Source organism: Salmo trutta, chromosome 37 (assembly GCF_901001165.1).
Source record: "Salmo trutta chromosome 37, fSalTru1.1, whole genome shotgun sequence".
NCBI classification, from domain to species: domain Eukaryota; kingdom Metazoa; phylum Chordata; class Actinopteri; order Salmoniformes; family Salmonidae; genus Salmo; species Salmo trutta.
Genome location: NC_042993.1, coordinates 6,816,248 through 6,831,632, shown reverse-complemented (window position 1 = coordinate 6,831,632; position 15,385 = coordinate 6,816,248). Strand labels below are relative to the sequence as shown.

At 48.1% G+C, this 15,385-nt stretch overlaps 1 protein-coding gene and 1 non-coding gene across 2 annotated transcripts; one reads left to right on the top strand and one right to left on the bottom strand.

The window, feature by feature from the left end:
- The first annotated feature begins 6,508 nt into the window (after window positions 1-6,508).
- On the top strand, window positions 6,509-9,649 carry LOC115176758 (INO80 complex subunit C). Its single transcript, XM_029737030.1, has 5 exons — window positions 6,509-6,824; window positions 7,755-7,871; window positions 7,985-8,096; window positions 8,310-8,377; window positions 8,547-9,649. Exons 1-5 carry the CDS (start codon window positions 6,606-6,608, stop codon window positions 8,676-8,678), a joined length of 648 nt encoding a protein of 215 aa, XP_029592890.1. The 5' UTR covers window positions 6,509-6,605; the 3' UTR covers window positions 8,679-9,649.
- A 172-nt stretch (window positions 9,650-9,821) lies between these two features.
- Window positions 9,822-9,894, bottom strand: trnat-ugu (transfer RNA threonine (anticodon UGU)). The gene has a single exon. It is a non-coding gene; the product is annotated as a tRNA-Thr (tRNA).
- Between the last annotated feature and the right edge of the window lie 5,491 nt (window positions 9,895-15,385).

Here is a 15,385-nt window from a genome sequence, read left to right as displayed (position 1 = left end):
ATGGTTTTTGCAACTGCACTTGAAGAAACTTTTGAAAGACCGAAAGAAATTAAATAGTTCAAATCTGACAAATGTCTTATTACACAATGGTATTTAGTAGTAGCACTTTTGCCCATTTGAGATATGTTGTTTTCCTCATTACTATATCTGCATGATCATTTCTCAATAAGCTGTTTGAAATAAGTTATAGCAATCAAGTGTATTTGTGTTATTTGGGATGTTCTGCTCAAAATACCAGCCAACGTCTCCGGAGTACAAACCTTCCTCTCCCGAGTGCCTACTTTCGTCTCCTGAATACAAACCAAGTAAAATGACCTATAAATCTACTTGCTCTCTTGAGAACCTTGAGTCTGTTGGCAGTAGTGAGTGCTCTGAAGTTGATCCAGACCGAGGTGAAGTACCTGCAGCGACAGCGTTTGCCATGGGAGACCTATCAGAGAGGATTTTGGACTGGTAGGAGTGAGATTTTTTTTTTAAAGTGGATTCCTGCTTTGTCCCCGACCCGTACGTTGTTTCAGGCTGGGTAAAAGACAAATTGGGAGCGGTTACATTGTGAAAGTTTAGAGAAGTGGAATTGTTTAGATTTTTTTGTGCATCCTCCGCCCACAGGCAGCTGGCGCTGTGCGTATTGGGGTGTCGTACTTTGCTCTCCGGAGCAGGGCGCTGCTCAAAGGAGTGATCAGTGGGGTAGCGTTGAGTGTAAAGGTGGATCAAATTAAAAATAATATTCCTGGTGTTTGGTGAAACGTAAACCCGGTGGTAATGGCGAGACTGAGAATACCCAGTCTATCTTGTTGAGCTTTGACATAGAGTTTCTGCCTGATCAGGTTAGGTTATAGTTGTTATTCTGTGAGGTCCTACAGTGGCTTGCGAAAGTATTCACCCCCTTGGCATTTTTCCTATCTTGTTGCCTTACAACCTGGTATTAAAATGGATTTTTGGGGGGGTTTGTATCATTTGATTTACACAACATGCCTACCACTTTGAAGATGCAAAATATATTTTATTGTGAAAGAAATAAGAAATAAGACAAAAAAAACGGAAAACTTGAGCCTGCATAACTATTCACCCCCCCCCCCAAAGTCAATACTTTGTAGAGCCACCTTTTGCAGCAATTCCAGCTGCAAGTCTCTTGTGGTATGTATCTATAAGCTTGGCACATCTAGCCACTGGGAATTTTGCCCATTCTTCAAGGCAAAACTGCTCCAGCTCCTTCAAGTTGGATGGGTTCTGCTGATGTACAGAAATCTTTAAGTCATACCACAGATTCTCAATTGGATTGAGGTCTGGGCTTTGACCAGGCAATTCCAATACATTTAAATGTTTCCCCTTAAACCACTCGAGTGTTGCTTTAGCAGTATGCTTAGGGTCATTTTCCTGCTGGAAGGTGAACCTCCATCCCAGTCTCAAATCTCTGGAAGACTGAAACAGGTTTCCCTCAACAATTTCCCTGTATTTACCGCCATCCATCATTCCTTCAATTCTGACCATTTCCCAGTCCCTGCCAATGAAAAACATCCCCACAGCATGATGCTGCCACCACCATGCTTCACTGTGGGGATGGTGTTCTCGGGGTGATGAGAGGTGTTGGGTTTGCGCTCAATTTTAGTCTCATCTGACCAGAGTACCTTCTTCCATATGTTTGGGGAGTCTCCCACATGCCCTTTGGCGAACACCAAACGTGTTTGCTTATTTTTTTCTTTAAACAATGCCTTTTTTTCTGGCCACTTTTCCGTAAAGCCCAGCTCTGTGGAGGTGTACGGCTTAAAGTGGTCCTATGAACAGATACTCCAATCTCCGCTATGGAGCTTTGCTGCTCCTTCAGGGTTATCTTTGGTCTCTTTGTTGCCTCTCTGATTAATGCCCTCCTTGCCTGGTCCATGAGTTTTGGTGGGCGGTCCTCTCTTGGCAGGTTTGTTGTGATGCCATATTCTTTTAATTTTTTAATAATGGATTTAATGGTGCTCAGTGGAATGTTCAAAGTTTCAGATATTTTTTTATAACCCAACCCTGATCTGTACTTCTCCACACCTTTGTCCTTGACCTGTTTGCAGAGCTCCTTGGTCTTCATGGTACTGCTTGCTTGGTGGTTACCCTTGCTTAGTGGTGTTGCAGACTCTGGGGCCTTTCAGAACAGGTGTATATATACTGAGATCATGTGACAGATCATGTGACACTTAGATTGCACACAGGTGGACTTTATTTAACTAATTATGTGACTTCTGAAGGTAATTGGTTGCACCAGATCATATTTAGGGACTTCATAGTAAAGGGGGTGAATAAATATGCACACACCACTTTTCCGTTTTTTAAGAAAAATTTAAACAAGTACATTTTTTAATTTCACCTCACCCATTTGGACTATTTTGTGTATGTCCATTGCATGAAATCCAAATAAAAATCTATTTAAATTACAGGTTGTAATGCATCAAAATAGGAAAAACGCCAAGGGGGATGAATACTTTTGGAAGGGACTGTGTGTTCCCATGCAGCTGGGGATCCAAAGTGCCCTGTGAGAGAGAGAAGGGTTGAGATTGCCAGAGTTTGAGTTGGGGGGAAGAGCCCAAGGGTGAGTGATTTGACTGGGAGCCCTCCAGTGAGTAGGCCTGAAGAGAGAGATCCAGAGAGGATGAGTTTTAGTAAGGTTGGATTTCTTGCATTTATAGCCATTGTGATCAACTGCTCTACGCTGATGGTGCAGAAATCACAGAAGACAGATGTGGTAGTTGCAGCAGGGATACATATTTGGGTGTGATAGATTTTAGTGCAGAAGATCTACATGGAGTCTTGAAAGAAGGGGTTCCATCCTCCCAGGCCTGATGTAGGATCATTTAGTGTGAAAGTAGTGGGATGGGGTGGTGGGTTGTTCTTTGTTGGGGGGATAGTTGGTGCTTTTAAGATAACTGGGAACTCGAAGGTCAAATCATGACGTCAGTAATCTTCAGGCCGGAAAGTCGGAGCTCTAGAAAGATGCCTGTTTCCGACTTGGAGTTCTGATTTGGACCATTCAAACTATTTTTCTCAGGCTGAGATAGTTTTTTCCCCAACTTCCCAGTTGTCTCTTCCCACTTTTAGAAAGCAGAGTGTAGAGACAGGCAAAGCAATTGGTGCACTGTCAGCTGTTTAGGCAGTGCACCAATTGCTTTGAATTTGACATTAGCATTTGAACTTGGCCTTGTAAGCCTTGTTGTAATCTGATAGCCAGAGGTTCATTTAATTGGGAGGTGGGGAGCCCTCGTTTTTGGTGACCATTTTGGTGACCATCGAAACCAAAAGCTGTTTTGTTGCTATTTAAAAATATCAGTTGTGATAGCTGTCACACTCGTCTGAATGAATAGACCAAGGCGCAGCGTACTTAGAGTTCCACATGTTTAATAAATAAGAAACTCAGAAAAACAATACAGAAGAAAACAAAATGTGACATTCTGGGCTGCTCACAGGCAGCTACACAAAAACAAGATCCCACAACTAAAGGTGGAAAAAAGGGCCCCCTAAGTATGATTCCTAATCAGAGACAACAATAGACAGCTACCTCTGATTAGGAACCATACTCGGCTCAACACAAAGAAATATAAACCATAGAATGCCCACCCCACACCCTGACCTAACAACCTAGAGAAATAAACCGTCTCTCTCAGGTCAGGGCGTGACAATAGCTGTACGCCTAATTGTTATTTTCATTTATTCACCCAGTAGGCTAGTGCAATTTTGGTTTCACGTAAGCCTATTGGTATGAAAATAAACAACTGAACAACTGGCTATTTAGAGCATTTCCCACAAATACATATCTTGTTTTTGGCTTCAAAGACAATAACAAATGATTGTAGGCTGTAACAAATGTGCATTGTCATGCAGTGACAGAATGATTATAAAATAATGAATCATGATTGATTACCTAGTTAGGCTAACTTTTTAAACCTCTTGCTGTAGACCTACATCGTCATCCTCTGCCTGCATCTCTACCTGTAGACTACCTGCCCTGGTATAATGTATGTTCACCTATCCCTCTATCAGTCTTGCTTGACCATCTTCCTGAATATTCTAACAGATCAATCTTGCTGGCAAAACTTTATGAAATATTGCTAAGTTATTTAGCTATAGTGTAGATGTGGGGTTGTTTTTGTTGGATATAATGAACACCCAGATGCTGCGTAGGCCACACAATAATATAAGACAGAGACAAGCTGGCCCGGGGGGAAATGTTTGCGGGCCGCCTACGTGTTGCCTATGATGTTGCAATATTAGTATTCTCGGAGTAGTCTTGTTGATACAAAATGTTTCAATATAATCCAAGCCGCCTTGTTTGTTCGTTGACACATTTTAATATTCTCAGAAACACCTTGTTGATGCAAAGCTTCAATATTCGCAGAATGTTTCCCTTCCCTGGTGAATAATGCAGACAGGCAAATACAAACATTAGCTGGGCTTACACATTATAAGAAACATCTCTGAATGCAGAGCAACACATTTGGTGGGAACTGTCATTGTACACTGTATGCTCCGTTCCACAAGCATGCCTTCATATAGCCTATAGCAGGGGGTCTGCAACCTTTTTCATATGAGTTACAATTTACAATTGATCCTACAACTTCTAAAGATCTATGTGCCAATTATGATTTTCATATAAGCGTTGTAGGCTACTCAACTGTTCCCAGAAAATGTCTAAAGTGAATAGCCTAATTCTAGTTGGCTACTGGACAGAGACGCTGTCTATTCAGTCACGCCCCACGGAGCTCCACTATGTCGACCCGACCAAGGCGCTGTCCATTCAGCCACGCCCCACGGAGCTCCACTATGTCGACCCGACCAAGGCGCTGTCCATTCAGCCACGCCCCACGGAGCTCCACTATGTCGACCCGACCAAGGCGCTGTCCATTCAGCCACGCCCCACGGAGCTCCACTATGTCGACCCGACCAAGGCGCTGTCCATTCAGCCACGCCCCACGGAGCTCCACTATGTCGACCCGACCAAGGCGCTGTCCATTCAGCCACGCCCCACGGAGCTCCACTATGTCGACCCGACCAAGGCGCTGTCCATTCAGCCACGCCCCACGGAGCTCCACTATGTCGACCCGACCAAGGCGCTGTCCATTCAGCCACGCCCCACGGAGCTCCACTATGTCGACCCGACCAAGGCGCTGTCCATTCAGCCACGCCCCACGGAGCTCCACTATGTCGACCCGACCAAGGCGCTGTCCATTCAGCCACGCCCCACGGAGCTCCACTATGTCGACCCGACCAAGGCGCTGTCCATTCAGCCACGCCCCACGGAGCTCCACTATGTCGACCCGACCAAGGCGCTGTCCATTCAGCCACGCCCCACGGAGCTCCACTATGTCGACCCGACCAAGGCGCTGTCCATTCAGCCACGCCCCACGGAGCTCCACTATGTCGACCCGACCAAGGCGCTGTCCATTCAGCCACGCCCCACGGAGCTCCACTATGTGGACCCGACCAAGGCGCTGTCCATTCAGCCACGCCCCACGGAGCTCCACTATGTGGACCTGACCAAGGCGCTGTCCATTCAGCGGTGCTGAATCACAGGCGCCGCCTTAATGTGTAGATTTTTCTTCATTCCTTGGTCGATTTTGTTTGTCTTTATGCGTCCTTGTCGATTGTAGGCCTAAGTAATTCATGCATTTTATTTCAATGCATGTGTAGGATTTATCTGGCATAGTTTGCGTTCGCAGTCAGCTGTTTTATGCTCCGGTTACTTTCACATTGTTCTCGGTATTTGAAGTCGGCCTTAGCGTGTTTTATGCATCTATTTCATGTTGCACTGTTCCACAGGTAGGCTAAGTCAATGTAGGCTATGTATGATGAGAGTCATAAACCTAATATTGTGGTGATAATGTCTCGGGGACATTTTTGTTTGTTTTAACTGTTCTCCAAATAGCATTTTAGAGTTAAACAATTGTGTAGAAGAAGACTACAGTAAATGAGCTTCAACTGTACGTTCCATTCCTGTACCGCAGGAATGGAATGTAAATCACAGAGTATAGATGTTGTGTTGGCAGCTGCAGATAAGTATTTTGGTGTACTTGATTCACAGGAGGTTGGTGGCACCTTAATTGCTGAGGATGGGCTCGTGGTAATGACTGAAGCGGAATCCGTGGAATGGTATCAAATACTTTAAACACATGGTTTCCAGGTGTTTGATGCCATTCCGTTTGCTATGTTCTGGACGTTCTCCCCTCAGCAGCATCCACTGACGTGATTGTACTACAGAAGAGTTACAAGCTGTTAGTGATAGTGTCCTGTCCTCCCAGGCTGTTGGCCTGGTGTAGGATCAGATAGGGTCCTGTGGTGGTGGTGGTGAGGTTTTAATGGGTGTTGGGTTAGTTGGTAGGGAAATTATTCACAGCGTAATGAATTAATAATGCAGAATAGTAGGCTGACAAACAGACAAACAGACAAACAGCCAAACAGTAGGTGGCGGCAAAAAACACTAGTAGGTTGTAGTCTGCCATAAAACCTTTAAGAAGAAGACCCTTAGAATTAGTTTTGACCCGGAAGTGATTACGATAAAAATATTTTCAATGACAATCGAACATGTGTTTATGAACATTTTAACAGCTTGTTTTGCGTAAATCATTTATAGAGAAATGGCTTCTCCGAACCATAGCCCGGGTGTAGAAGGGGCCGTCAGGGTAACGGCTTCGCCAGCAGGTAAAACTCAGACGTTGGTGTTGGCTTCTAGCCTGGCCGGGCTCCGCGGTAAGAAGAGACCTGCTAACACCGCCACCTCTCCTGCTGTACTGGCCAGTGGGAACAACAGCAAGAAGAAGAAATTTCAGCCCGTCGCAAACCCGACACAAGCACAGGTAGTTTCCTCGAAGTCAGCTAGTTAGTTAGTTAGTTAGTTAGTTAGTTAGTTAGCTAACTAGAAAGCTACTACATACGCAGAGGAATAGACAGACCAATTAAAATGTTGATCTGATTTCGATGATACAGTACCAATCATTTTGCTGGTCCTGGTAAGGGGACCAACAAAAAATACAATTAAATAAAATTGTATTTGTCACATGCGCCGAATACAACAGGTGTAAAATAGAAAATAAAGTAACGAATAATTAAACAGCAGCAGTAAAATAACTATCAAAATAATAAATACATATCAAGTAACAATATACAGGGGGTACCGGTTAGTTGAGGTAATTGAGGTAATATGTACATGTAGGTAGAGTTAAAGTGACTATGTATAGGTAATAAACAGAGAGTAGCAGCAGTGTAAAAGAGGGGTCTGGGTAGCCCTTTGATTAGCTGTTCAGGAGTCTCATGGATTGGGGGTAGAAGCTGTTAAGAAGCCTTTTGGACCTAGACTTGAGGTAGCAGAGAGAAAAGTCCATGACTAGGGTGCCCGGTTAAAGCCTCACTTCACCACTTTTTAACCTCGTATTCATCATCTTCAGATCAGTTCCAGTGAAAACTATGATCTGCAGTCAAAAACTCTAATCTCTTTTGTTTTTCTAAACACCAAAGATCACTCAAAAAAATTGAAAAGTTGGGAGATTACATAATGGTTGTAATGCTGGCTGCACTTTGTCCAAACTGGTTGATCTAGCTAGTTATGTAAACAGCTGAGCTGTCCACTGGGCCAAGTTCAGTTGCCAAACAACGTTGCAGATAGAAATGCCATGAATAGAGCCTACGTGATCACTTATTTTACATGTCAGAGAGGCATGTTGTATAAACATAGCATATTTCTATCTAAACGTTCCAAAACGTTGTATTCTGCTAAACTGACCCTGTAGGTGACTGCAGTGGAGGCGGTGTCTGAGGGGAAGGCAGTGGGTGTGTCTGACGCTGTAGGTCCAGCCACAACGGAACCAGCAGCCAAACCCCTGCCCTTCAAAGACCCAATATTTGTGGTGAGCAGACTGGGGGGGACACTTGTGAAATGATAACTGGTTGATAGAGCGTTTTCTGTCTTTCCCTCACTTGTCTTCGCCTCACTCCTCTCTCCCCCCTTTTTACTCTACAGCATTCAGGGATAGGGGGAGCTGCAGCAGGAAAAAAGAACCGGACCTGGAAAAACCTGAAACAGATCCTGGCAGTGGAACGGACTCTACCCTGGAAGATCAATGACCCCAATTGTGAGTGGGTCTGACTTTGTGTGTGAAAGATGTTTTGGGTCAATGTTTCTGCTTTGAAAGATGTTTACAGTGAAAAGGAATACACATTTTGGGGATTTTAACAGAAGGCTGAGTAACAATAAGCTGCTTCTCTGCGCAGTATTACACCTGACCTGATTCTTTCTGAGCTTTCTCTGATTGCCTGAGTTTGACCTTTGAACCTGCTGTGTTCAGACTACAGCATCGATGCCCCTCCCTCCCTGAAGCCAGCCAAGAAATACTCAGACATCTCTGGACTCCCTGTGAGTAACTCACACACACACACACACACACACACACACACACACACACACACACACACACAGTCTTCACACATGTTTATGGACACTCTATGAACTGTTGTAATTTTGTATGTGTCAGGTGAACTACACACACACTCACTCTGCATTATGTTATGTGTCCATGTGTCAGGCGAACTACACTGACCCCCAGACCAAGCTGAGGTTCACGTCATCTGAGGAGTTCTCCTTCCTGCGCCTGCTCCCCACTGACGCCGTCACCGGTTACCTGGCGCTACGCAAGGCCACCTGCATTGTACCCTGACCGCAGGGCCTGCTGGGAGATGGGAGTTCAGCCTGTGTCTGTCCTGGCCTTGTTAGGGACATTGACCATTATGGGGAGCAATGTCTAGGAGGTGTCTGAGACTCTCTGGGAGAGGGACCAACAGGGACTGTCACAGAGAGAGGGACCCAATGGACACCTTGGGCCCCCTTTCGACAACAAGGGAAGCGCCTCTAGTGTCGAGAGACTATCACTCCCAATCTGGCTGACGTCATGATGGGGATGTCTACACAGACCTTTTGAGCTAGCTACTGTCTACACAGACCTTTTGAGCTAGCTACTGTCTACACAGACCTTTTGAGCTAGCTACTGTCTACACAGACCTTTTGAGCTAGCTACTGTCTACACAGACCTTTTGAGCTAGCTACTGTCTACACAGACCTTTTGAGCTAGCTACTGTCTACACAGACCTTTTGAGCTGGCTACTGTCTACACAGACCTTTTGAGCTAGCTACTGTCTACACAGACCTTTTGAGCTGGCTACTGTCTACACAGACCTTTTGAGCTGGCTACTGTCTACACAGACCTTTTGAGCTGGCTACTGTCTACACAGACCTTTTGAGCTAGCTACTTTCTACACAGATCTGAGTTGGCTACTGTCTACACAGACCTTTTGAGCTAGCTACTGTCTACACAGATCTGAGTTGGCTGTCTACAGGAAAAACAATCAAGTGAATAACTTGACCTTCCTATGATGATTGCTCCTTGATCTGTCTGAAATCATATTTCTGTTTGTCATGTTGCTGTATGATGATAGTGTTGCTACTTGTTTTATCTGCCCTCTGTAAGATAACACCGCAACACTCAACATATTGTTACCTGTTTTTAATTTATTTAAAAAACAAAATACTTATCCTTACTGAACAAACTAGTTGTGCCACATTCTGTAATCACTCTGTACTACCACCTGCTGTAAGGAGATTTGACAGCTTTAAAAGATGACTTTCTCTTTAGGATGCAGTTCTTTTTTGTCTTGGGAGCAAGATGGGGAGATGAGGTAGAGAAGAGATTTCCGGGGCTGGGCTAGCTGGCTAACTGTAGAGAGCAACAGTCCAATGGCTGCTGCTGTGTGACAACAGGTGCTACCGGCCTCAGGGTCACAAATCAGCGTGGCCAAAATATGTCAGGCCCCAGCGAGAATTGAACTCGCGACCCCTGGTTTACAAGACCAGTGCTCTAACCACTGAGCTATGGAGCCTTACTTGTATAGCAACTCAGAGACTAGGCTATTTAATTACCACACCCCTACTGGCTACAATGCAGATGCCACACCTCAGTAATATGTCAGACTCCTTGTATAAACACAAGCAACGATAGCTGCCGGTATCATCCCACAAAGCCTTCAGAACAGTCATTGTAAATGATATCAAGTGAGTACCACATTGAGATATATTAAGACCCAAGACAAGGTTTAGGCTCATCAATGAGTTTGGCAGAAAGAAGATTACACCGAGCTACCTAGAGAGACACAAGATTATGCTTGTACTGGATCTCTGCTTGTGTCTTTCTGTGTAGATCTGTTATCGTCCGGTATAGTTTGAACTGTGTTTGACCATTCACAGAAAGCTTTGAGGATGAAATTCTCGACTGGGCCAGGAAAAACAAACAAGATTTCAAAGGGTTTATCAAAAAGCCAATAGAAGAAGACTGGATTTATCCTGCCTTCTAAGTTCTAAATAGAAAAATACAGTAGATGTGACAGTGCCTCCTGGTGGTATAAAGTGGTTAAAACAGGTTTATAAACTGTTTCAAGTCCTGAATGCTGATTGACTGACAGCCGTGGTATATCAGACCATATACCACTGGTATGATAAAACATGTATTTTCACTGCTCGAGTTACTTTGGTAACCAGTTTATAATAGCAATAAGGCACCTTGGTGGTTGTTGTATATGGCCAATATACCAGGCTAAGGGCTGTATCCAGGCACTCCGCTTTGTGTCGTGCTTAAGAACAGCCCTTAGCCGTGGTATATTGGCCGTATACCACACCCCCTTGTGCCTTATTGCTTAAATATAGTGCTTAGTTCACCAGAGGAGTCCTCTACTCTCCTGGGGCCTCATTTATAAACGTTGCTTGGCACAAAAAGCGTACGTCACTTTCTAAGCAAACTTTGGGATTCATAAAAAACTAACTTGACAGGAGAATGTTGCGGTCCTCCATGGACACTGGCCCATATGTACGCGCATAAACTGGAGAAATGAGAAACTGCGACTCCGATGGCAGAAGGATGAAACTCGAGAAACGCTTTGAAATTGATACCATTGTGTAAAATAAATCAAAATATTACCTCTCACGTATGATATGAAGAGTTCCCTGGAGTTCTCACACACACAAAAACACGATGTATGGTAAATACAAACGGAGATATGTTTTCGCAAAAGAACCCCTCATGTTGTCCAGTTTAATCGGGAATCAGATTTAATTGGATCTGTAATTATTAAACAATACATGCATGTTATGAAATGTATTCTAATAACCAATAAGGTCAACAATAGGACAGATTATGTTTAAACTGATGCCGTTTACGATGCTTTAGTCGGGCAGATACAAGTGCACAGTTTAAATATTGTTATCACGTTCGTGGTGCAGAACTGTCCATGTGATAATGGCCCTGTCATTCAGTTACAGTCAGAGTAATTACCACACCTGAAGGTGTTATGCAATTGGGTAGCTTTGACAATCAAATGGGTGGGTATTAAAACGCATGCAATTACAATGCATAATGACGCACAATGGCTGCTTTGGCACTGTTGGAAGATGTGGCGAATGGAAGAATTCAGAGAGCGCGACTTTTCAGAGACCAGCAAGATTTACTGGCCAATGATGAGGAGTGGCTTATGAGCCGGTTCCGATTCAAGAGCTGTTCTCTTGGATCTCTGTGCTGTAGTGGGCCCAGCTTTACAGAGAAGCACCCGCAGAAACAAAGTTGTGCCTGCATTTCAACTCCTTGGCAACGTCGTTAATAGCGTCGACGGTGTCTCTGCGTTTACAGGACTGCGTCTGTAGACACGGCCGCTGGAGGGCTGTGACGCACAAGGTGCTGGGCGCACTCAGCTCCTGCTCAGCAGCACCACCCCGCTGGAACACTCAGCTCCTGCTGAGCAGCAGCACCACCGACCCCGCTGGAACACTCAGCTCCTGCTCAGCAGCAGCACCACCGACCCCGCTGGAACACTCAGCTCCTGCTGAGCAGCAGCAGCACCGACCCCGCTGGAACACTCAGCTCCTGCTCAGCAGCAGCACCACCGACCCCGCTGGAACACTCAGCTCCTGCTCAGCAGCAGCACCACCGACCCCGCTGGAACACTCAGCTCCTGCTCAGCAGCAGCACCACCGACCCCGCTGGAACACTCAGCTCCTGCTGAGCAGCAGCAGCACCGACCCCGCTGGAACACTCAGCTCCTGCTCAGCAGCAGCACCACCGACCCCGCTGGAACACTCAGCTCCTGCTCAGCAGCAGCACCACCGACCCCGCTGGAACACTCAGCTCCTGCTCAGCAGCAGCACCACCGACCCCGCTGGAACGCTCAGCAGCAGCACCGACCCCGCTGGAACACTCAGCTCCTGCTCAGCAGCAGCACCGACCCCGCTGGAACACTCAGCTCCTGCTCAGCAGCACCACCGACCCCGCTGGAACACTCAGCTCCTGCTCAGCAGCAGCACCACCGACCCCGCTGGAACACTCAGCTCCTGCTCAGCAGCAGCACCACCGACCCCGCTGGAACACTCAGCTCCTGCTGAGCAGCAGCAGCACCGACCCCGCTGGAACACTCAGCTCCTGCTCAGCAGCAGCACCACCGACCCCGCTGGAACACTCAGCTCCTGCTCAGCAGCAGCACCACCGACCCCGCTGGAACACTCAGCTCCTGCTCAGCAGCAGCACCACCGACCCCGCTGGAACACTCAGCTCCTGCTCAGCAGCAGCACCGACCCCGCTGGAACACTCAGCTCCTGCTCAGCAGCACCACCGACCCCGCTGGAACACTCAGCTCCTGCTCAGCAGCACCACCGACCCCGCTGGAACACTCAGCTCCTGCTCAGCAGCAGCACCACCGACCCCGCTGGAACACTCAGCTCCTGCTCAGCAGCAGCACCACCGACCCCGCTGGAACACTCAGCTCCTGCTGAGCAGCAGCAGCACCGACCCCGCTGGAACACTCAGCTCCTGCTCAGCAGCAGCAGCACCACCGACCCCGCTGGAACACTCAGCTCCTGCTCAGCAGCAGCACCACCGACCCCGCTGGAACACTCAGCTCCTGCTCAGCAGCAGCACCACCGACCCCGCTGGAACACTCAGCTCCTGCTCAGCAGCAGCACCACCGACCCCGCTGGAACACTCAGCTCCTGCTCAGCAGCAGCACCACCGACCCCGCTGGAACACTCAGCTCCTGCTCAGCAGCAGCACCACCGACCCCGCTGGAACACTCAGCTCCTGCTCAGCAGCACCACTGACCCCGCTGGAACACTCAGCTCCTGCTGAGCAGCAGCACCGACCCCGCTGGAACACTCAGCTCCTGCTCAGCAGCACCACCACCGACCCCGCTGGAACACTCAGCTCCTGCTGAGCAGCAGCAGCACCGACCCCGCTGGAACACTCAGCTCCTGCTGAGCAGCAGCAGCACCGACCCCGCTGGAACAGTCAGCTCCTGCTCAGCAGCACCACCGACCCCGCTGGAACACTCAGCTCCTGCTCAGCAGCAGCACCACCGACCCCGCTGGAACACTCAGTTCCTGCTCAGCAGCAGCACCACCGACCCCGCTGGAACACTCAGCTCCTGCTCAGCAGCAGCACCACCGACCCCGCTGGAACACTCAGCTCCTGCGCAGCAGCACCACCGACCCCGCTGGAACACTCAGCTCCTGCTCAGCAGCAGCACCACCGACCCCGCTGGAACACTCAGCTCCTGCTCAGCAGCACCACCGACCCCGCTGGAACACTCAGCTCCTGCTCAGCAGCAGCACCACCGACCCCGCTGGAACACTCAGTTCCTGCTCAGCAGCAGCACCACCGACCCCGCTGGAACACTCAGCTCCTGCTCAGCAGCACCACCGACCCCGCTGGAACACTCAGCTCCTGCTCAGCAGCAGCACCACCGACCCCGCTGGAACACTCAGCTCCTGCTCAGCAGCAGCACCACCGACCCCGCTGGAACACTCAGTTCCTGCTCAGCAGCAGCACCACCGACCCCGCTGGAACACTCAGCTCCTGCTCAGCAGCACCACCGACCCCGCTGGAACACTCAGCTCCTGCTCAGCAGCAGCACCACCGACCCCGCTGGAACACTCAGCTCCTGCTCAGCAGCAGCACCACCGACCCCGCTGGAACACTCAGTTCCTGCTCAGCAGCAGCACCACCGACCCCGCTGGAACACTCAGCTCCTGCTCAGCAGCAGCACCACCGACCCCGCTGGAACACTCAGCTCCTGCTCAGCAGCAGCACCACCGACCCCGCTGGAACACTCAGCTCCTGCTCAGCAGCAGCACCACCGACCCCGCTGGAACACTCAGTTCCTGCTCAGCAGCAGCACCACCGACCCCGCTGGAACACTCAGCTCCTGCTCAGCAGCACCACCGACCCCGCTGGAACACTCAGCTCCTGCTCAGCAGCAGCACCACCGACCCCGCTGGAACACTCAGTGACTAAAAACAATAGAATGTGTAAGTGTTTAAACAACTTGAATGCATCTGGTTTACTCTTTTCAAACGAGTGAATACTAATTACATACCTGGATCATCCAGTGCATCTTGCATGTCCGTGTCCCCCTCCGTCACCACTAGCGGTTCTGGGGGGGGGGGGCAGTGCCCTATGACAACAATTTTGGACCCCCTTGTGGCCCCCCTAAATGTGGAGTATGAAATAATTTTTACATAGCAACATTTTTGCTATCCTTCTTTTTTTACATCCGTTATTAGACAGTGGCAACGCGGAACACTAATGATTATGAACATGGTCTTTTGCCTGCTAATGCCTACAATGCAGTGAAGAAAACAATATGACAACAATAACGTCTAATGTAACTGGCCCCTCTAACAGTACAACTGGCCCCAGCTTGGCCCCCCCAGTTGAAATGGTCTAGAACTGCAACTGTCCGTCACCACTCAGTAGGGATTCCCCTATAATACTGGCAAGTCGCTCATCAAGGGAGCTCCGGTGTCCTCTTTCCGCTGCCCGTGGCACAAACACTTTGTAAGGCTATGCGCCTTTTGGCCTCCACTTTTGTCGGGCCACTTTTTATTTCTGAGCCAGCAGCATTTACAGCGTCCGCCACATGCCACTAACGCCTTTTTGGCATTTGTAATGCCCACACTGTGTCCACCAAACCATATATTTTTTCTTGCTTCAACCTCCCCTACAGGAACTTCCATTTCACACTGGGTGAAGTTTCTTTTTATTGCCTTTCTGTCGGGATTTGTCGTCATGCAGTCAGTGTGGATGAATATCAATTAGGGCCGTTTCACTGACTATCTATAGGCAACTATGGGTGTTAAAAGGGTGGGACGAGATGATCGCTCACGTGCGTCAAATTTCGAGTAGAATGTGATTTATAACGGGAAACCGGCGTGGGACGTGCGTACGCACTGTGTTTTAAATCAGAATATTTTTGTGCATAAGTACTTTCTGTGTTTCGTCCGTAGGCCACCTTTTGACGTGAATCCTCCTTACAGTTTTATAAATGAGGCCTCTGG